We start from the raw sequence: 22,234 nt of genomic DNA, 5'->3' as shown, positions 1-22,234 counted from the left end.
CCCGTTCCCGTTAGAAATCCATTCTAATTTAAAATAATTTTTCAAATAAAGATTTTTTTGAGACTCGGTATTCATGAAAGTAGTGCTACAATTCATTTACAGTTGAATTTTGAGAAAATTATGATGGCGGATTAGCTGTGGATCAAGTTTGATTTAAGCATGACTTTTTTTTACATAAATGAACCTTGAACCAGTGCTAAACTGCACCTTTAACACCGATTTCAGAAGATAAAAGTTGCTGAACCACGGATTAAATATTTGTAAAACTGGCCCTAAGCCTCCAATTAGTACTTCAATAAATTTTAATCCTCATGGAGATTATTTCATAAGGATTCATTTTTCAAGCAGAAATGTTTTTTAAGCCATGGAGTTTTAAAACCTCATAAGCTTTTATTTCACAAATGGTCTTTTTCCAAAATATGACGTACCTACTTTTTTACAGTGAAGTCCTCGTGCTTCATTAAAACTTTTGATATCATAAGATCTCATCATAAAAGAATTCTTTTTTAATCAAAAAATCATGAAGTTCTAATACTTAATGAAGACTTAAGCAGCACAAATCTCTCCCAACAGTCACAACTTATAAGAGTCATAGAAACTCTCAAAGTTGTTATCTCCTATCGAGCAGGTAACAATTCACAAAAACTCAACAAAGAATAAATGCTTTTTGTGACTCTGAAAATTTGAGACTGTGGGGGAGAATCGTGGTATAAATTTTATAAGCCTCAGCCTCTTAGAGCTATTTATATGCAAATATTTGACCTTTTCACTTCGTGAACTCATAAAAAATGTTGAAGTTTTTACTTCGTGATGTCCTCATTTTTGATTCGTATTTTTATTTCATAAAGTCTAATCTTTCAAGAGGTCTATTTTTTTTTTTTTTCAAAAAGATGGAATTTGTACTTCCTGAGGTCCTAATTTCTTATAAAGATTTTTAATATCACAAGGTCTAATCTTTAAAGAGGTCTTTTTTTTTAAGTTTGAATTTTTAGTTCGTAGGGTCATACTTTTTCGTGAAGATTTTAAATTTTATAAGGTCTCATCTTTCAAAAGGTCATTTTTATTTAGAAAAATTGGAATTTTTACTTTGCGAAGTCTTAATTTTATATGAAAATTTTTAATGTCATAAGGTCGCTTCAAGAGATCGTTTGTATTCAAAAAGTTGGAATTTTTAGTTCGTGAGATCCTAATTTCATCATTTAGATTTTAAATTTCACTAGGTCTCACCTTTCAAAAGATCGTTTTTATTAACAAAGATGTAATTTTTAGTTCGTAAAGTCCTAATTTTCCATGAAGTTTTTTTAATTTTGTAGGGTCTCATCTCTTAAGAGTATTTTTTTCATTAAAAATTTGGAATTTTTAGTTTGGGAAATCTTCCATGAAAATATTAAATTTCATTAGATCTCATCTTCCAAGAGGCTTTTTTTCAAAAATTTGGAAAATTAATCGTGAAATCTTAATTTTTAAATTTAAAATTTTTAATTTCATTAAGGTCTCTCTTTTTAAAAGATCGTTTTTATTGGAAATGTTGGAATTTTTTTGTTCGTGGAATCCTCATGACGTCGTTTTTCAACAAAAATCTAGAATTTTTACTTCGTTAAGTCCGCCTTTTTCATGAGCATTTTTAAATTTTATAAGGTCTCATTTTTCCAGACGTCTTTTTACCAGAAAAACTTCGAATTTTTACTACGTGACAACCTCTTATTTCGTAAGGTCTCATCTTTTGAGAAAATTTTTTTCTTCAAAATGTTGAAATTTTTTACTTCGTGAGGTCCTAATTTTTCAATTTCATTAAGTCTCATCATTAAATAGTTCATTTTTATTCAAAAAGTTTGAATTTTCAGTTCGAAAATCCTAATTTTTCATGGAGATTTTTAATTTCATAAGGTCTCATCTTTCAAGAGGTCGTTTTCCTTAAAAACAATAAACTTTTTACAAAAAAAAAAAATGCCTTTTTTTAATTTAAAACCATTAATGTATTTTTGAAACTCCTTTTCTACCCAATCCATTCAAAAATACTTTGCAACCTTTTATAACGCATCGAAATCTTTTCCAAACAAAAAACAGTAATTGCTAAAATTTTCATGCATAAATAAATATCATACATCGCTCTCAAACGTTTTATGCCTAATGCTTGTTTTGATGGTTCTCTCTTAGCTATTTGTCTCAAAGCAGCTTCTGATGTTAAATTATATTTCAGCTTATTTGTTATTCCTGCAAATGCAAATGCTCGCAATTTCTTATTAAATGTTGCCAAATAAATTGAATTCTTTGGAAAGAACATTACAAAATGATACATTATTATTACTTCATTGTTAATTAACAATCCATTAGGTTTCCAATTACTTTTTTCCATGTAATCAATGAAGCTTTCTCGTAGAATTGCAGAGGCATATCTTCCTTCGATAGTTTCTAATATTTTGATTCTCTCCAAATATCCACCCACTGGAACGGTTATTGTTAGATTTTTTGGGTAGGCATTGAGATCACTTATTTCTGGAGAAATAAGGATCTTATAATTCCATTCAACAATTTCTTTATATCCCGATGGAATTCTGACAAATCCATCTCTCCTAATTGCATCGTATAAAGATCCTTGATACGCACTGCGGATAACTAAGGTTAGAAGAAGCAAAAGTAATAGAGTGTATCGAGCAAAGTTTCGACTTGGTGATGGTGTTTGATTCATGGAATAGCCAAGAAGTATTGCAAAAAAATTTAGTGTTGGATTGTTATCATCTCCCAAAATATATTGACGAATTTCAATCTTCAATAATCGAAGGATTAGAAGGAATACAAGTCCGATGATAAGAAATCCTGCAAGCAACATCCAAAGTTGATGGCTAAAAGGCTTGGCTAAACGATCCAAAGGGCTTAGTTCGCGGGTACGAACCACATAGACAAATGGAGAAGAATGATAAACATGCGATTGAGAAAAAAGCCATCGACCAGGATCAGAACCACTAAATCCTCCAATTGCAATATCTGCTTTTCCATTTTTTATCTAGAAAGAAAAAATATTTCAAAAAAGGCCGATACTTATTTTGGCCTTAAATTACCTCTAAAAATGATCCGTAACAAGTTGTATTCTCAATATAACTTCTGCTTTCTGGAAATGGCAGTAACTCCAATTTAAAATTCAAGGTTGACGAAAGCTCTCTTATTAACAATCCTTCAACTCCGGAAAGATTTTCCCATGATCCAACAGGCTGGGGATTAGTTTTATCTCCGACAAGATCTAAAAATGGTCCTAATTTTCTACCCGAAACAATAAGTGGACATCCGAAGAAATTATTTAGTTTTTCCGGAAATATTGTTTTCAGATTTTCCAATTTTTTGTTGAGTTTAAGATAGAGAATAGGTTGTACTGTGCGACAAGCATGCTTCGAGTATAGAATGTAAGTGTATAAACAAACGCCATCTGTTGGGTGTTTAACGATGATAACAACATCGATAACGTGGAATTGATAGCAGAGTGTAAATATTTGTTTGATGCTTTCGTCAAAGTTAAAGATGTATTTTGTTAAGAAAATGAGGAAGTAAAAGTGACGCTCGTGAAAGGTTTTTGGAAATTGGGCGTAGATTATTCTGGAAATATAAGAAACTTTGAACTTTAAGAATGTATGAAAATTACAAATTTTTTGGTTTTCGGTTATTACATTTTTGTTTTTCTCATGTAATATCATTTCCAAAAACGAGTCAATTTGCACAGAGGGTTTATTGAAATTAAGCGTTTTTCTAATACATAAGTGATAAAACCGCAACAATTTGAATAGACAATTGAAATTAATATTTACATCTGACCCTAGTTATGCATCATTTGTATTTGAATCACAACAAAAACATTACTGTTAAAAAAGAACCAAGTTCTCCTATGTTGAAGTTATGCTAGCACAAAAAGTACTGAAATGTAAAAGTGTACCAAGTTCTAAAGCTTGGCTTTAAATTTGTATAAATAAAATGTTGATTGTTCTCTTGACAATTTTTCTTTAAATTACCGATTTTTAAAGCTACAGTTACGGTTTTTGCGATTTTTAAAGCCCTATATCTCAGAAACTACTCATCGTAAGAGGCTGAAATTTTGCGAGGTGTTTGGTTTTGACCAGCTCAACAAATCTATCCACATTTATCTATCCACATTTATCTATCCACATTTATCTATCGACATCTATCTATCCACATTTATCTATCGACATTTATCTATCCACATTTATCTATCGACATTTATCTATCCACATTTATCTATCGACATTTATCTGTCAACATTTATCTATCCACATTTATCTATCGACATTTATCTATCCACATTTATCTATCGACATTTATCTATCGACATTTATCTATCCACATTTATCTATCGACATTTATCTATCGACATTTATCTATCCACATTTATCTATCCACATTTATCTATCGACATTTATCTATCCACATTTATCTATCGACATTTATCTATCGACATTTATCTATCGACATTTATCTATCCACATTTATCTGTCGACATTTATCTATCCACATTTATCTATCCACATTTATCTATCCACATCTATCTATCCACATTTATCTATCTAGAGACATTTATCTATCGACATTTATCTATCGACATTTATCTGTCGACATTTATCTATCGACATTTATCTATCGACATTTATCTATCGACATTTATCTATCCACATTTATCTATCGACATTTATCTATCGACATTTATCTATCGACATTTATCTATCCACATATTACTATCCACATTTATCTATCCACATTTATCTATCGACATTTATCTATCCACATTTATCTATCGACATTTATCTGTCGACATTTATCTGTCGACATTTATCTTGAGACATTTGTCTAGAGACATTTATCTATCGACATTTATCTTTCCACATTTATCTATCGACATTTATCTATCCACATTTATCTATCCACATTTATCTATCGATATTTATCTATCGACATTTATCTATCCACATTTATCTATCGACATTTATCTATCGACATTTATCTATCCACATTTATCTATCCACATTTATCTATCGACATTTATCTATCCACATTTATCTATCGACATTTATCTATCGACATTTATCTATCCACATTTATCTATCGACATTTATCTATCGACATTTATCTATCGACATTTATCTATCCACATATTACTATCCACATTTATCTATCCACATTTATCTATCGACATTTATCTATCCACATTTATCTATCGACATTTATCTGTCGACATTTATCTGTCGACATTTATCTTGAGACATTTGTCTAGAGACATTTATCTATCGACATTTATCTTTCCACATTTATCTATCGACATTTATCTATCCACATTTATCTATCCACATTTATCTATCGACATTTATCTATCCACATTTATCTATCCACATTTATCTATCGACATTTATCTATCAACATTTATCTATCCACATTTATCTATCGACATTTATCTATCCACATTTATCGATCCACATTTATCTATCGACTTTTATCTATCGACATTTACCTATCGACATTTATCTATCCACATTTATCTATCCACATTTATCTATCGACTTTTATCTATCGACATTTATCTATCAACATTTATCTATCGAGATTTATCTTGAGACATTTATCTAGACATTTATCTATCGACATTTATCTATCGACATTTATCTATCCACATTTATCTATCGACATTTATCTATCCACATTTATCTATCGACATTTATCTATCGACATTTATCTGTCGACATTTATCTGTCGACATTTATCTTGAGACATTTATCTATCGACATTTATCTATCCACATTTATCTATCCACATTTATCTATCCACATTTATCTATCCACATTTATCTATCTAGAGACATTTATCTAGAGACATTTATCTAGAGACATTTATCTAGAGATATTTATCTATCCACATTTATCTATCCACATTTATCTATCGACATTTATCGACATTTATCTATCCACATTTATCTGTCGACATTTATCTGTCGACATTTATCTGTCGACATTTGTCTAGAGACATTTTATAGAGACACATTTATCTATCCACATTTATCGATCCACATTTATCTATCCACATTTATCTATCCACATTTATCTATCCACATTTAACTATCGACTTTTATCTATCGACATTTATCTATCAACATTTATCTTTCGAGATTTATCTTGAGACATTTATCTATCGACATTTATCTATCGACATTTATCTATCGACATTTATCTATCGACATTTATCTATCGACATTTATCTATCCACATTTATCTATCCACATTTATCTGTCCACATTTATCTATCCACATTTATCTGTCCACATTTATCGATCCACATTTATCTGTCCACATTTATCTATCCACATTTATCTATCTAGAGACATTTATCTAGAGACATTTATCTAGAGACATTTATCTATCCACATTTTTCTATCCAAATTTATATATCGACATTTATCTATCCACATTTATCTATCCACATTTATCTATCCACATTTATCTATCGACATTTATCGACATTTATCTATCCACATTTATCTGTCGACATTTATCTGTCGACATTTATCTGTCGACATTTGTCTAGAGACATTTATCTATCGACATTTATCTATTCACATTTATCTATCCACATTTATCGATCCACATTTATCTATCCACATTTATCTATCCACATTTATCTATCGACTTTTATCTATCGACATTTATCTATCAACATTTATCTTTCGAGATTTATATTGAGACATTTATCTATTCACATTTATCTATCCACATTTATCTATCCACATTTTTCTATCCAAATTTATATATCGACATTTATCTATCCACATTTATCTATCCACATTTATCTATCCACATTTATCTATCCACATTTATCTATCGACATTTATCGACATTTATCTATCCACATTTATCTGTCGACATTTATCTGTCGACATTTATCTGTCGACATTTGTCTAGAGACATTTATCTATCGACATTTATCTATTCACATTTATCTATCCACATTTATCGATCCACATTTATCTATCCACATTTATCTATCCACATTTATCTATCGACTTTTATCTATCCACATTTATCTATCGACATTTATCTATCCACATTTATCTATCCACATTTATCTATCCACATTTATCTGTCCACATTTATCTATCCACATTTATCTGTCCACATTTATCTATCCACATTTATCTATCCACATTTATCTATCTAGAGACATTTATCTAGAGACATTTATCTAGAGACATTTATCTATCCACATTTATCTATCCACATTTATCTGTCGACATTTATCTATCCACATTTATCTATCCACATTTATCTATCCACATTTATCTATCGACTTTTATCTATTGACATTTATCTATCCACATTTATCTATCCACATTTATCTATCCACATATTACTATCCACATTTATCTATCCACATTTATCTATCTAGAGACATTTATCTATCCACATTTATCTATCCACATTTATCTATCCACATTTATCTATCCACATTTATCTATCTAGAGACATTTATCTAGAGACATTTATCTAGAGATATTTATCTATCCACACTTATCTATCCACATTTATCTATCGACATTTATCGACATTTATCTATCGACATTTATCTGTCGACATTTATCTGTCGACATTTATCTGTCGACATTTGTCTAGAGACATTTATCTATCGACATTTATCTATTCACATTTATCTATCCACATTTATCTATCCACATTTATCTATCGACTTTTATCTATCGACATTTATCTATCCACATTTATCTATCCACATTTATCTATCCACATTTATCTATCCACATTTATCTATCTAGAGACATTTATCTAGAGACATTTATCTAGAGACATTTATCTATCCACATTTATCTATCCACATTTATCTATCCACATTTATCTATCTAGAGACATTTATCTAGAGACATTTATCTAGAGATATTTATCTATCCACACTTATCTATCCACATTTATCTATCGACATTTATCGACATTTATCTATCGACTTTTATCTATCGACATTTATCTGTCGACATTTATCTGTCGACATTTGTCTAGAGACATTTATCTATCGACATTTATCTATTCACATTTATCTATCCACATTTATCTATCCACATTTATCTATCGACTTTTATCTATCGACATTTATCTATCCACATTTATCTATCCACATATTACTATCCACATTTATCTATCCACATTTATCTATCTAGAGACATTTATCTAGAGACATTTATCTAGAGACATTTATCTATCCACATTTATCTATCCACATTTATCTATCCACATTTATCTATCCACATTTATCTATCTAGAGACATTTATCTAGAGACATTTATCTAGAGATATTTATCTATCCACACTTATCTATCCACATTTATCTATCGACATTTATCGACATTTATCTATCGACTTTTATCTATCGACATTTATCTATCAACATTTATCTATCGAGATTTATCTTGAGACATTTATCTAGACATTTATCTAGACATTTATCTATCGACATTTATCTATCAACATTTATCTATCCACATTTATCTATCCACATTTATCTAACCACATTTATCTATCCACATTTATCTATCTAGAGACATTTATCTAAAGACATTTATCTAGAGACATTTATCTAGAGACATTTATCTAGGGATATTTATCTATCCACATTTATCTATCCACATTTATCTATCGACATTTATCGACATTTATCTTGAGACATTTATCTATCGACATTTATCTGTCGACATTTATCTATCGACATTTATCTATCCACATTTATCTATCCACATTTATCTATCCACATTTATCTATCGACATTTATCTATCGACATTCTACCAAATTTCAAGGTTCTACGATAATCAGAAGTGCTCTATAATATTTTATGAAAATTCAGCGGAAATGGGCGGATGCCATGCCCCCTGAATTGAAAATCTCAAGTTTTCGATTTTTTCCTTTGTATACCCCATAAGTCCTATTAGGGCTGTAAAAGTAACGACAAAATGAGTACCCGCATGTATACGTTACTTTTGATACTAGTACCCGCATCAATAATATCGTTACTCGTTACTTTCGTATGTTTCGCATATTTCGTATGTTTCGCATGTTTCGTTACTTTCGTTACTTTCGCATGCTCCGTGTGTTTCGTACATTTCGTATATTTCAAGTATTTGATACGTTTCGTATGTTTGGTATTTTAAGTATGTTTCGTTCATTGGTATATGGGTGTAAAAATTTTTTTTTTTGAAAAAAAAAACCAATAACAATTTCTATAGTCTAAGCTACATTTTAAGGTCATAAACATTAAAATTAGTTGCGGCATTCTCATGTAATAAGAGTTTAAAGGTAGCTATATTGAATTTTTTTCGTTTTTTTTTTTATCAAACGTGGAAACTTTTTTGATTTTTTTCCAAATTTTTAGACAAAACTTTGGTAATTTTTTGTTTATATTCTTTCAGTAATCTTATCACAATTCTTAAGAGACCTTTATTTCAAAAGTGCAACGCTCAGATCTCGAAATATTAACACTTTAATACAAACATGTCGAACAATTTTTCATTTATTTTTTCTATTGAGAGTGATTTTCATACCTAGTTTTCTCTGCTTCTTTTTGTGTTGAAAATTTTGCACAGAAAATTAACTAATTTTTTGAAAAACCAAAAAATGTTTGTACATTCTTAAGCTAATATCAATACCATTAACACCAAGGCCATAAACAGATTGGTTGCGTCGTGGATATACATATTTCTGCCAAATAGAGAAAATACAAAAACGTCTCTTTTGATATTTCTGTATAAATTATCGATAACACAATGATTATTGAACCTTGGCAGTACTGTTTTAATCGAGACAAAAGTTAACTCCAGATAATTATCTGCAGTTAGCATTCTGACTATGGTTACGATACCGACACGAGATGCGAAATGCGACAAATTGAGTGTATCACTTCATTTCGTATCTCTTACATCGGATTTAGTATTGAAACTGGAATCGCGTCGTTACTCGTATGTTTCGTATCTCGTACGTTTCGTATGTTTCGTTACTTCAGTACCCAGTAACGAAACATACGAGTAACGATACTGTTTAGAAAGTAACGTTTCGTTACTCGTTACTGAAGTGAATACCCGCATTTTAGTAACGAATACATACGATTTGCTACAGCTCTAGTCCTATCACCGTGTAAAATTTCAAGTTTCTACGATATCGGGAAGTTTTCCATAATTTTGATGATCTGTCAGTGAGTCAGTGAATCAGTGAGTCAGTGAGTCAGTTACGGTTTTTGCGATTTTTAAAGCCCTATATCTCAGAAACTACTCATCGTAGGAGGCTGAAATTGTGCGAGGTGTTTGGTTTTGACCAGTTCAACAAATGTAGCGAGTTTGAAATTTCTAGCATCTTTGGTGTGGAAGTTAGAGGGGGTCGAAAATGGCCTGAGTTGTTTCCTGTAAATAAGGGTGTAGTGCCAAAGTTGCTAGAGAACTTGGCTGGGCACTACCGTGCCCCTTGATTTCCATCTTCTCTTTAGTGTCGATCTTTTTCATTTTGCTGTATATCTTCTATTTATTAACAATTTTTCTGAAGACTCATACTTTTTTCTTTTTTAAAGGTACTTAACATCCTTTAAAACGGGATTTAATAAAACTTCTTTATTAACTCTAACTTACCTTTCGAAATGTCTCTTATACATTTTTCTATACCAATATATTTGATTGCCTCATCTTAAGTGTCCTTTACTTAGCGACCTCTCCTCCTTGGTACACCAAGGAATTGCGAAGTCTATACGAAATCCTAGGAATAGATTACGAAAAAACAACTTGTAACAAACTACTGCGTTAGTAGGTCTGCAATCTGCATGAAGCTACAGACTTAAATTTTTAGTCGATTAGTTTTTAACTTTTGTGTGTGTTTTTGGAAATTGTGCGGAGGGGTTTTTGTATTTAATTTTTAGGACCAAAAATAATGGTATCTGGCTTTTACCAATAATTTTAGAATAATATAATTTTCTCAAAAACAAAAATTTTTTTTTGTTTTCGTGACATTTTTTGAGGTTACCTCAAAAACCTGACGTGATGGGGCAAAACGGACTTCGGATTCGGTTTCAGTGATCCAAAAACTATATGAAAAACTTAGTCGCTTACCTACCAAAAATACCTTTTACATAATTAACAAAACTTTCTTGCATTTTATTATATTTTTGCATCTGAAGTAAAAAAAAAAAAATTAGGTAAGAAAAATCGACTCGAAAACGTTTCCAAAACATATTCTTTGATGTGATTTTTGGGGCCCTACTAATAATAAAATTGAAAGCTCACTTTAATATTAAACTTAATTCTACATAAATTCACGACACCAATAATTACACTGTGATAGTTCAAAAAACCGACAGAGGGCTCTTATGTCTACTAAAGATAATTCGAGTATGCTGAACACGATGGCGTTCTTAGTTTTTCTGGATTAGGTCAAATAAGAAAGATTTTTGCGTTTGAAATTTTGTTTGCACATGCCAAAACTGAGGGTATAAAACACCATATATTTTCCAATTTTTGATTTTTATCGATAAAAAAATGATGGAAAATCTATTTTTTTGGAAGTATTATTCGTAAAAGAAGTTATTTGAAAAAAAATCTGTCGAATAACTATTTAAATCATTATTTTTTGGCAAAAAAATGTCGATTTTTCTTCAATTTTTCTTACATTTTTTAAATATAAAGGTACAAATGTATGCAAAAACTCAACATTTTTTTGTACACATCTTGTATGTGTTAGTACTCTGGAATATTATACATATGTAGATGTAGATATTTAATTAAAAAATCAGGCATGGTATCAATATTTTTATTTAATTTTTGTTTAAGTTCAAAAAATCATTTTTCTTTCAATTTGTTTTAAAATTAAAACATATTTACTATTACTTCCATCTGCATTATATGAGCTTACATACACAACACATAATATATTTGTCACAGTCCCCGTTTAACTGAAGAAAATATTTAAAGATCAGAAACGTGTTTCAGATAAGCGGGTTTTTCTCTTAAGAGGGTTTCTCTTAAGCGGGTTTTTATGCTACTTGAGCCCATGGGCGTTTTGCCCATACATCCCCTACATATGTATTGCATTTAAACTTTTTGTAATTTTTTTATTTTATAAACTTAAAAATTAAAAAAAAAAAGAGTGTGTGTACACATGTACACGCGACTGAAGTTATACTTCTCATTCAGTATATGTAAATGAATTTCATTTGATATTTTTAATTTCTATTATGAAGTAATTAATCCACACTTAGTTTTTTTACATTTTTATCAAGTGAACAATAAATTAATTCTTTCATCCTCCTTGAGTCCATGTACTTTTCAATTTATTCTGTGAAATTAACTCATGTTGTGCGGTTCAGACCGTACGGTATATGGTTAACGAAAGTAAATGAATTGCGCATAAAATGTACAATATGGTAATTTTATGAGAATTGTGTGTGCTTCAGCACTAGTAGTAGCAATATGGAACTGGCAGGGTTGCTACAAAGCTCAAAAGTTAGCTGAGCTCAGTTCACAGCCCAGCTCAAATTTTGAGCTAGCTCACTTTTGAGCTATGTGCCATAGCTCAGCTCATTTGAGCTGAGCTGAAAGTGAGCTGAGCTGATGGTTGAGCTGAGCTGTTGGGTAAGCTGAGCTGTCGGTGAGCTGAGCTGTTGGGTGAGCTAAGGTAAAGTGAGCTGAGCTGAGCTGTGATGGGTAAGGGGATAAATTGATTTTTATTTGGAAAGTATAATGAAATATGAAGATATTTTAAACTTTTATAAAACACCATAGCTTAAGATGTTTGGTTCTAGTTATTAATGGAATTATTTTAACACATGGATATTTTTATAAATAAAACAGATAATTTTTCGTGATCTTTTTTCTTGGTTTTTTAATAGTAAATGTATTTCTATTTTTTTAGTAAAATATTTCTTTTTTTATCATGAAAAAAAATTGCGGTACAATCCGGTTTTTCGACTTTTTTCAAAATTCAGTTTGAAAGGTCGGGTACATTTTTTTTTTTCGAAAAATCCCCGAATCTTTGAACGCTCCTGGAAGCTAAACCGTTTGAGAGCAATTTTTGGGAGTGATGCCAAATGATAGCTTGTGTCATGGGCCTACGCTTTGCACATTATCAGATTTTTAAAAAATCGCCTTCCATGTTAAACCACCACATCATGCCTTTTTTTTTCAGAATCGTGCCTATTTTTTTTTTTTACTTTTAAGTTCTCCCGGATTGAGAACGCGTGCACCTACAGGGATGGGAGTTGTACCCAAATGTAGGTTAGAGTCCCCGCTACCTTTTGGCATCAAAAATTTTATCTCATTTTCTTCAAAATTCCGCGATATAGGCGTTGGAAGTTGGGGGCTCGAAAAAACTTCTGGGAGCTGAACGCTTATATTCTCAGCTACCCAATAGTCACAATATCACAATGTTGGTGGATTACGAACAAAAATGAGTGATATTCTTCTCTTCTCATCTTCACAACAATTTGACATTTTCGCTTTAACTGAAACCTGGCTCTCTGAGAACCATTTCAACTCAGAAATGTTTGACAATCAGTTGTTTAATGTTTATAGAAATGATCGCTGCTATCATACAACTGGACTGTCTCGTGGAGGTGGTGTATTGATTGCAGTTCGATCATCTGTGTTAAGCATGCAAATAGAGTTGCCGTCTTCTTCAAATTCTTCAATCAACATTGATCAATTAATTATTCGTTTAGATGTTGATAATTTTCATGTAGTTTTTCTTATTATTAGTTATATACCACCGAAAAGTTCATTTGATGTTTACAAAACTCATATTGATAACTGTTTATTTATTTTAAATAATTTAAAAGAAAATCAACATATTATAATCTTAGGCGATTTTAATTTACCGTTTTTAAATTGGGTTTTTGATAACGATGACAAATGCTTAATTCCTTACAACGTTAGCAGTGACTGTGAGAGTGTGGTTGTTGATACTCTAACTGAATTCGGACTAAAGCAGATCAATTGTTTTCAAAATCATCTTAATCGGTATCTTGATTTAGTATTTACTGATAATGAATTAGGTGTGTGTATCGACAGTCCCACTCCACCCCCATTGCCTAACACTGATAATCATGTAGTACTTTGTATGAGCTTTGAATTCTTTGATTATATAAAGCAAGCATCGGATATTGGCCATATACTAAACTATGACAAATGTAATTTTAATAATGTTTCTAATTTCTTGAATAGGGTGAATTGGTTTTCTATTTTTGATAATATTGATATTGAGGAAACTTTTACAATATTAACGAATTTAATAAATGAGGCAATTGATTTGAATACCCCAAAAACTCAAAAGAAATCTCAATCCAAGCCTTGCTGGTTTAATAAAAAGCTAGTTAATCTAAATAATCGGAAAAACAAAGCTTTTAAACTCTACCGTGATTCCAGGGATAATAATGCTTTATATATGAATTACCTCCGAATTAACCGCGAATTTAATTTTCTTAATAAATTCCTTTATAAAAATTATTTATTAAGTATGGAAAGTAAATTAAAAAAAAATAGTAAATCATTTTGGAAATTTATTAATAATAAAAAAAGTTCCACTGGAATTCCAAATTCAGTCCGATATATGGGACAAACTTCTAGTGACCTGTCTAGTATCTGTAATTTCTTTGCTGACTTCTTTCGTTCTGTCTTTAAACCAACATGCCAGCAAACAAGACCCCTGTTTATGTGTTCTTCCGATTCTTTCAATGTTAGTCAACTATATGTAGAGAAAAATGATATACTCAATGAACTATTAAAATTAAAAGATGAAAAGCAATCGGGATTTGATGGTATTGCACCAATAATTATAAAAAATTGTGCTTTAGCTTTGACAACCCCTCTCGAAATTATCTTTAATCGCTCTCTCCATGAAGGTTACTTCTTAAAACAATGGAAAAGCTCTTACGTCTACCCAATCTTTAAATCTGGATCAAAAAATGAAGTCGTTAATTATCGTCCTATCTGTAAGTTATCTGTTATCCCAAAAGTATTTGAAAAAATTGTTTACAATAAGCTTATTTTTTCATTGAAAGAAATAATCTCGCCTCTGCAACATGGTTTCGTTGGTGGAAGATCTACCTCCACTAATCTCGCGATTTTTAGTAATTATGTATTGAGTGTTCTTGAACAGGGATATCAATGTGATGTCATATACACTGATTTCTCAAAAGCCTTTGACAGGGTCGATCACTCAATATTAATTGCTAAACTTCATAAGTTAGGCTTTCGCTCTAACTTACTAAATTGGTTCGATTCATATCTTACTGGTAGAGTTCAATACGTTCGTATTAACAACGTCACCTCGAACCCAATTGTTGTAACTTCCGGTGTTCCCCAAGGGAGTCACTTAGGACCCCTTCTCTTTCTCTTATTTATAAATGATATTCCAAATGTTTTGAGTAATAGTCTTTGTTTAATGTACGCAGACGACCTTAAGCTGTTCTTACGTGTTAAATCTATAGCGGATTGTATAAAACTTCAAAACGATCTTAATAATTTAGTTGCTTGGTGTACCAATAACGATCTACATTTGAACGTTTCTAAATGTCATAGTATGATGTTTTACCGTGGTATGTCTCCAATATTGTTTTCCTACGAAATAAATAGATTTGCTCTGTCCAAGGTTTCAGAAAAAAAAGATTTGGGTGTGATCTTTGATTTAAAACTCACGTTTTGTAACCATATCGACTACATCATTTCTAGGGCCAGTTCAATGCTCGGTTTTATTTCAAGGAATGCTAAAGACTTCTCAGATCCTTTTACTTTAAGATCTCTATATTTTTGTTATGTACGATCAATATTAGAATACTGCTCTCCTATATGGAATCCTTTGTATGCTGCTCATGCTATTAGAATTGAAAGAATACAGAAACGCTTCACTAGAACAGCAATCCGGATTTTACGATGGAATGTCGACATGCCATCATATAAAACGAGGTGTCTGTTATTAGGCATTCAATCCTTGGAAACACGCCGTAAATATTTTGATGTCATGTTTGTAAGCGATTTAATTAATTATAAAATCAATTGCCCTGATTTACTTTCGTTAGTGGGTTTTCACGTTCCAAATCGTACCTTACGAAATAATCGTTTATTTTATGTTCCTTTTCATAGGGTTAACTATGGAACCAATGAACCCTTAACTCGCTGTTTAAGACAAGCTAACTCTTTATGTAATGTCATTGATTTTAATTTATATATGAGTAGAGATTGTTTTAAAAAAAGGTTGTTACTAAGTCTCAATTTCGGTGGTTAGTATTTATGTATTTATTTTGTTATATTTTTACCTATATTGTCTCTGCTTGATGAATAATAAATAAATAAATAAATAAATAAAAAAATAGTGGTATAATCCGGTTTTTCGATTTTTTTCAAAATTCCGAGAAAATCGTGTTTGAAAGTAAGGGTAAAATTTTTTTTCGAAAAATCCCCGAATCTTTGAACGCTACTGGAAGCTAAACCGTTTGAGAGCAATTTTTGGGAGTGATGCCAAATGATAGCTTGTGTCATGGGCCTACGCTTTGCACATTGTCAGATTTTTAAAAAATCGCCTTCCATGTTAAACCGCCACATCATGCCTATTTTTTCAGAATCGTGCCTATTTTTTTTTTTACTTTTAAGTTCTCCCGGTTTGAGAACGCGTGGACCTACATGGATGAGAGTTGTACCCAAATGTAGGTTAGAGTCCCTGCTACCTTTTGGCATCAAAAATTTTATTTTCATTTTCTTCAAAATTCCGAGATATAGGCGTTGGAAGTTGGGGGCGCGAAAAAACTTCTGGGAGTTGAACGCTTTGATCTAGAGACAGGGAAGTGGTGCCATATGAAAGCTTATATTCTCAGCTACCCAATAGTTGTGTAATCTGGTTTTTCGATTTTTTCAAAAACCCGAGAAAATCGCCTTTGAAAGTTGGGGTAAAATTTTTTTTCGAAAAATCCCCGAATCTTTGAACGCTCCTAGAAGCTAAACAGCTTGAGAGCAATTTTTGGGAGTGGTGCCAAATGATAGCTTGTGTCATGGGCCTACGCTTTGCACATTGTCAGATTTTTAAAAAATCGCCTTCCATGTTAAACCGCCACATCATGCCTATTTTTTCAGAATCGTGCCTATTTTTTTTTTTACTTTTAAGTTCTCCCGGTTTGAGAACGCGTGGACCTACATGGATGAGAGTTGTACCCAAATGTAGGTTAGAGTCCCTGCTACCTTTTGGCATCAAAAATTTTTTTTTCATTTTCTTCAAAACTCCGCGATATAGGCGTTCGAACGCTTTGATCTAGAAACAGGGGAGTGGTGCCATATGAAAGCTTATATTCTCAGCTACCCGATAGTGGTATAATCCGGTTCTTCGATTTTTTTCAAAAACCCGAGAAAATCGCCTTTGAAAGTTGGGGTAAAATTTTTTTTCGAAAAATCCCCGAATCTTTGAACGCTCCTAAAAGCTAAACCGCTTGAGAGCAATTTTTGGGAGTGATGCCAAATGATAGCTTGTGTCATGGGCCTACGCTTTGCACATTGTCAGATTTTTAAAAAATCGCCTTCCATGTTAAACCGCCACATCATGCCTATTTTTTCAGAATCGTGCCTATTTTTTTTTTACTTTTAAGTTCTCCCGGTTTGAGAACGCGTGGACCTACAGGGATGGGAGTTGTACCCAAATGTAGGTTAGAGTCCCTGCTACCTTTTGGCATCAAAAATTTTTTTTTCATTTTCTTCAAAATTCCGAGATATAGGCGTTGGAAGTTGGGGGCGCTCACTTTCAGCTCAGCTCACTTTCAGCTCAGCTCAAATGAGCTGAGCTATGGTACCTACCTCAAAAGTGAGCTAGCTCAAATTTGAGCTGTGCTGTGAGCTGAGCTGAAATGTGAGCTTTTTGCAACCCTGGCAGCTTGCCACATGCAACTTACCACACGCAACTTGCCACATGCAGCCTGCCACATGCAACTTGCCACATGCAACTTGCCACACGCAACTTGCCACATACAACTTGCCACATGCAACTTGCCACATGCAACTTGCCACATACAACTTGCCACATGCAACTTGCCACATGAAACATGTAACTTGCAACGTGTTGTGTGTTTTATGTTTGCCGTACTGCGGCGTACTGCATTTTTAAATACTAAAGTATTGACTACTCTAAAGGTGAAACGACAGCCCTGCTACCCAGGGTGATCGCGTCATAATCCCTTTGACATTCTTGTCAAAAAGTAAATTTTCATACTCACCCTCCCATAAGAAGTATAACTTCAAAAAACAGTGTTTTACTGCTACTTTTTCACTCTTAAGCTTAACCAATATTGTAGATAGGTAGGAACTGCCTATTCGTATTTGTAAACAAAGCCATATTCTATCCTGAAATACAACATCAAATCGTTGCCACCGAGTGCTGCATTTAAATTTAAGTAATACGAAAAATATTAGAAAAATTGAAGAAAAATCGACGTTTTTTTGCCATAAAATAATGATTTAAAATGTCATTCGGCAGATTTTTTTTTTCAAATAACTTCTTTTACGAATAATACTCGCGAAAAAATAGATTTTCCATCATTTTTCATCGAAAAAAAATCAAAAATTGGAAAATATATGGTGTTTTATACCCTCAGTTTTGGCATGTGCAAACAAAATTTCAAACGCAAAAATCTTTCTTATTTGACCTAATCCAGAAAAACTAAGAACGCCATCGTGTTCAGCATACTCGAATTATCTTTAGTAGATATGAGAGCCCTCTGTCGGAAAAAAAAAGTTCAATTTTCGAACACAGTGTTATTATTTATTAGCCAGTTTAAGGGCTAAATTGGTTTTTGGTATGGCGAAATAGGTATTATGTAGAACTCAGATAAATATTAACGTCAGCTTTAAATTTTTTTTTATTGGTAGGGCCCATTGAGTTTAACGAGCTGAAATCTAGATAAACATTTAAAAAAAAAAAATTGTATCCTTACCTGAAAGCATCAACTGAATCTACAATAAAAATATAATATTCCCATGGTTGTATGTTTTCAGTATGAATTTGTGAATAAATTCCAATAGCTTCTTTTGTATTTCGTACGATATTTTCCAATAGATCTAAATTTTTATTTTTTGAATCTGGATCAGTACTTTTTTCCACTACAACTAAAGTTGATGTTGCATTTTTTATAAACTTTTGAATAATATGTAAAGTAAGTTCAGATAGTTCAAGATTTTCATTATCAACAACAGATGTTGGCCAATATGTTTTCGTTGTTGCTAATGGCCAAGAAATTAAATATAACAAAATAGTTCTTCTAACATTTACCATTGTAATCCAGCAGTAAACTAAGAAAGGTTTTTATATTAAAAAAAAAAAAAAAAACTCTTCGAAACACAACAAATAAGTTCTTCAAATTAATTAATAAAGATTTTATTGATGATTGAATGTGTTTTTAATTAAATTAGAAGGTGCTCATCTATAAATAATTTCTATAATAATGACAACAGGAGATAGCTTTACTTTCAATTAAGTAAATTGTTTCAATTTAATTGAAACATGTTAAAATAACTGCTTCAATTTTAGCTCTTGACTTTTTCTTTAGCTCACTTAATGGTGGAGTTCTGGATGTTTTACATGTTAAATGGCCACTAATTTTTTGAGCAACTCATCAGCTAAAAATAATCATGAATTTTTCCGTATCCTTTTAAATTTATTTCAATACTTTTTTAAGCTGAAATAAATTTTTTTAGAAAAAACCTTACTTTTCAGTTAAATAATAAAATATCTTTAATTCATGAAACTTAGTACCATAAAAATTCAAGCAAATATTCTTATTAATCTTCTATCATAAACTGAAAGGATCTCCAAACAAAATATTACCAACGAAATTCCTAGCAATATTCCACAAATAGCATACAAAGCATATAACCGCTTATTACGCAGCGGAATCATCTCTCGTTGTTGTTGTTCTATATATTTGAAAATTAATGGATCCCACCTTGTAAACTCAGCACCCAATTTAGCCATTAATCCTACAGCAAATAACCTCTTTATCTTTCTATTGATAATCGACTGATAAATTGAATGCTTTGGCAAAAGCATAACAAATTGATAATTGTTAATAACTTCGGGTACAACTACAATTTCAGTTCCGTTTCTCAAATTATTTTGCAAATAATAAACTAAGACGTCTTCTAAAGCAACAGTTGCAAATCTGCCTTCCATTTCTTCCAACATCTTAAGCCTTGTCTCGTAGCCAATAGTTTCAATTTTAATAATTCGATCATTTGGAAAAGCCCACCAAAAATGCTGTGAAAACTCTGGAGGAACTAAAATTGTATAATTCCATTTATAAAGGTCTTGATATCCTAATGGAGTCCAAACGAATTTATCCATACGAAATGCGTCATACATTGATCCTTGATAAGCATTGCGCAAGACAAGAGTGAGAAGAAGGAATTGTAAGAAGATGTATCTGGCGAAATTGCGACGAGGTGTTTGACGAATTGGATAGCCTAGAAAAATAGCAATAAAATTTGTAACTGGATTTTGATCCTGTTCTCCAAAGACAAATTGATGAACTTTTTGTTTGACTAATTTCAAGACTGATAGAAAGAGTATAATGAGGATGAAAAAACTCGCCACAAGAATCCAAACATCAGTGGAAAATGGTTTGCCAAGACGACCCAGTGAATCAATCATATTTTTGCCTCGAACTGCAAACAAATACGAAGATCTATGATATGAGCCAGTTGGAGAAAAAAGCCATCTTTCATTATTTGAATCAACAAATCCACCAACTGCAATATCTGCTTCACCTCTTTCCAACTGCAAAAGAATTTATTTTTTTTAACAACCGGTTTATTTTGAGTAACAAAATTACCATTTGCAAACATCCATAAGATTGGTTGTCTTTAACATAGCTTCGTTCATTTCGAAACGGTTGCAAGTCAATCGTAAAGTTCAATGTTTCGGCTAGAGACTTTAACAAATGTCCTTCAATACCAGAAATATTTTCCCAATCTCCTATCGCCTTTGGATGACTTGTATTGCCAACAAATGTGAAATATGGAGGATAACTACGGGCTGCAACCTTAAATGGACATCCGTGAAAATTTGTCAGTTTCCTTGGAAAAATAGGTCCTAAATTGTCAAAGCCTTCATTGAAATTGTACAAAAGTATTGGTACACAACGACGACACATTTCTTCAGAGAACAAATAATAAGTGAACATATGGACACCTTTTGTTGGGTGAGCTGTTAAAATGTTTGCATCGATGACGTCAAAGTTATAGCAAATTACAAAAATTTCTTCCATGGCTTTGTAAAAGTCTGATTTTTGATTTGTTAAAATTATTAAGAAACGAAAGTGTCGTTCATAGGGAGTGTCCTTGAATAGTATAAAGAGATCCCTAAAACAAAGAAAAAACAGAATTAAACCACGGAATACTAAACATCTCCACTACTTTCTCACTTAAAAGCCTCTAGAGAATCCACAATGAACACGAAGTACTCCAAAGGCTGACCAGAGTAGCCGTTCAGGTAAAATTCAATAGCAGTTTTTCCTTGAAGATTTTGAAGAATAAAATTCAATAGATCAGTATTTGTGTCTGCTGTTTCAGGCGTTTTACTATGTTCAGATAATAAAATAGTTGATGTCAAGTTGCTAATGTGTTCTCGAATTATATAAAGTGCTACCTCCGATAAGGATTTATTATCTAAACCAAGAGGCGAACTCCGAGTTATAATAACGATACACCACACAACGAGTAGACAATTTGCCTTAGCCATTACAAGTTAACTGAAGAACTTAATACCTTATTTCCAATTGAGAACCTTTTTCTTAATTGATTAGGTTACTGTTAGTTTTCATTGACAATATTTTACGATGAGCTTATTATCATAATCGATAAATTTTGACATGACATGAGTCTTTTTAACGAATTGTATAGTCATCGGTTTTGTTTAATTTTATTAGTCTTTAAATTTCTGTCAGTTATAATTACTATAATTATATCCAACTTTACTTTCCCTTGATAGGACAGAAGGACTTTTCCAGCAGACTTTTCTTAATTGAAGCTATGTACATCACATTCTTCAAAAATTCTGAATCAGAATACAGAAAACTTGCTTGCAAATGAAAAAGAATTTTTATATATTTGCATTTTAATTTGCAATTTTTTTATGGGTTAATATATTACCGTAGGTAAGGTTATTTTTATTTCAGCCAGGGTTGCAAAAA

At 31.6% G+C, this 22,234-nt stretch overlaps 2 protein-coding genes across 2 annotated transcripts; both read right to left on the bottom strand.

Annotated features, from left to right (window-relative positions):
* Nucleotides 1–1,994: 1,994 nt before the first annotated feature.
* On the bottom strand, nucleotides 1,995–10,681 carry LOC129909603 (uncharacterized). Its single transcript, XM_055986677.1, has 3 exons — nucleotides 10,659–10,681; nucleotides 3,060–3,588; nucleotides 1,995–3,004 (listed from the first exon to the last, which is right to left on the bottom strand). Exons 1-3 carry the CDS (start codon nucleotides 10,679–10,681, stop codon nucleotides 1,997–1,999), a joined length of 1,560 nt encoding a protein of 519 aa, XP_055842652.1. The 3' UTR covers nucleotides 1,995–1,996.
* A 9,079-nt stretch (nucleotides 10,682–19,760) lies between these two features.
* Nucleotides 19,761–21,801, bottom strand: LOC129912471 (uncharacterized). Its single transcript, XM_055990730.1, has 3 exons — nucleotides 21,467–21,801; nucleotides 20,876–21,404; nucleotides 19,761–20,820 (listed from the first exon to the last, which is right to left on the bottom strand). Exons 1-3 carry the CDS (start codon nucleotides 21,781–21,783, stop codon nucleotides 19,810–19,812), a joined length of 1,857 nt encoding a protein of 618 aa, XP_055846705.1. The 5' UTR covers nucleotides 21,784–21,801; the 3' UTR covers nucleotides 19,761–19,809.
* Nucleotides 21,802–22,234: the final 433 nt, after the last annotated feature.

The sequence above is a fragment of the Episyrphus balteatus genome, chromosome 2, assembly GCF_945859705.1.
Source record: "Episyrphus balteatus chromosome 2, idEpiBalt1.1, whole genome shotgun sequence".
Classification (NCBI taxonomy): Eukaryota; Metazoa; Arthropoda; class Insecta; order Diptera; family Syrphidae; genus Episyrphus; species Episyrphus balteatus.
The sequence above is the reverse complement of the archived record's forward strand: the minus strand, read 5'-3'. Positions and strand labels throughout refer to the sequence as shown.

Coding starts and splice junctions, on each gene's coding strand:
- LOC129909603 (XM_055986677.1), bottom strand. CDS start 10,681: ATGTATAAGAGACATTTCGAAAG. Junction 3,589..10,658: donor TATAAGAGACATTTCGAAAG/GTAAGTTAGAGT, acceptor TTATATTTCCAG/AATAATCTACGCCCAATTTC. Junction 3,005..3,059: donor GTTACGGATCATTTTTAGAG/GTAATTTAAGGC, acceptor TTTTCTTTCTAG/ATAAAAAATGGAAAAGCAGA.
- LOC129912471 (XM_055990730.1), bottom strand. CDS start 21,783: ATGGCTAAGGCAAATTGTCTACTCGTTGTGTGGTGTATCGTTATTATA. Junction 21,405..21,466: donor GATTCTCTAGAGGCTTTTAA/GTGAGAAAGTAG, acceptor TCTTTGTTTTAG/GGATCTCTTTATACTATTCA. Junction 20,821..20,875: donor CTTATGGATGTTTGCAAATG/GTAATTTTGTTA, acceptor ATTCTTTTGCAG/TTGGAAAGAGGTGAAGCAGA.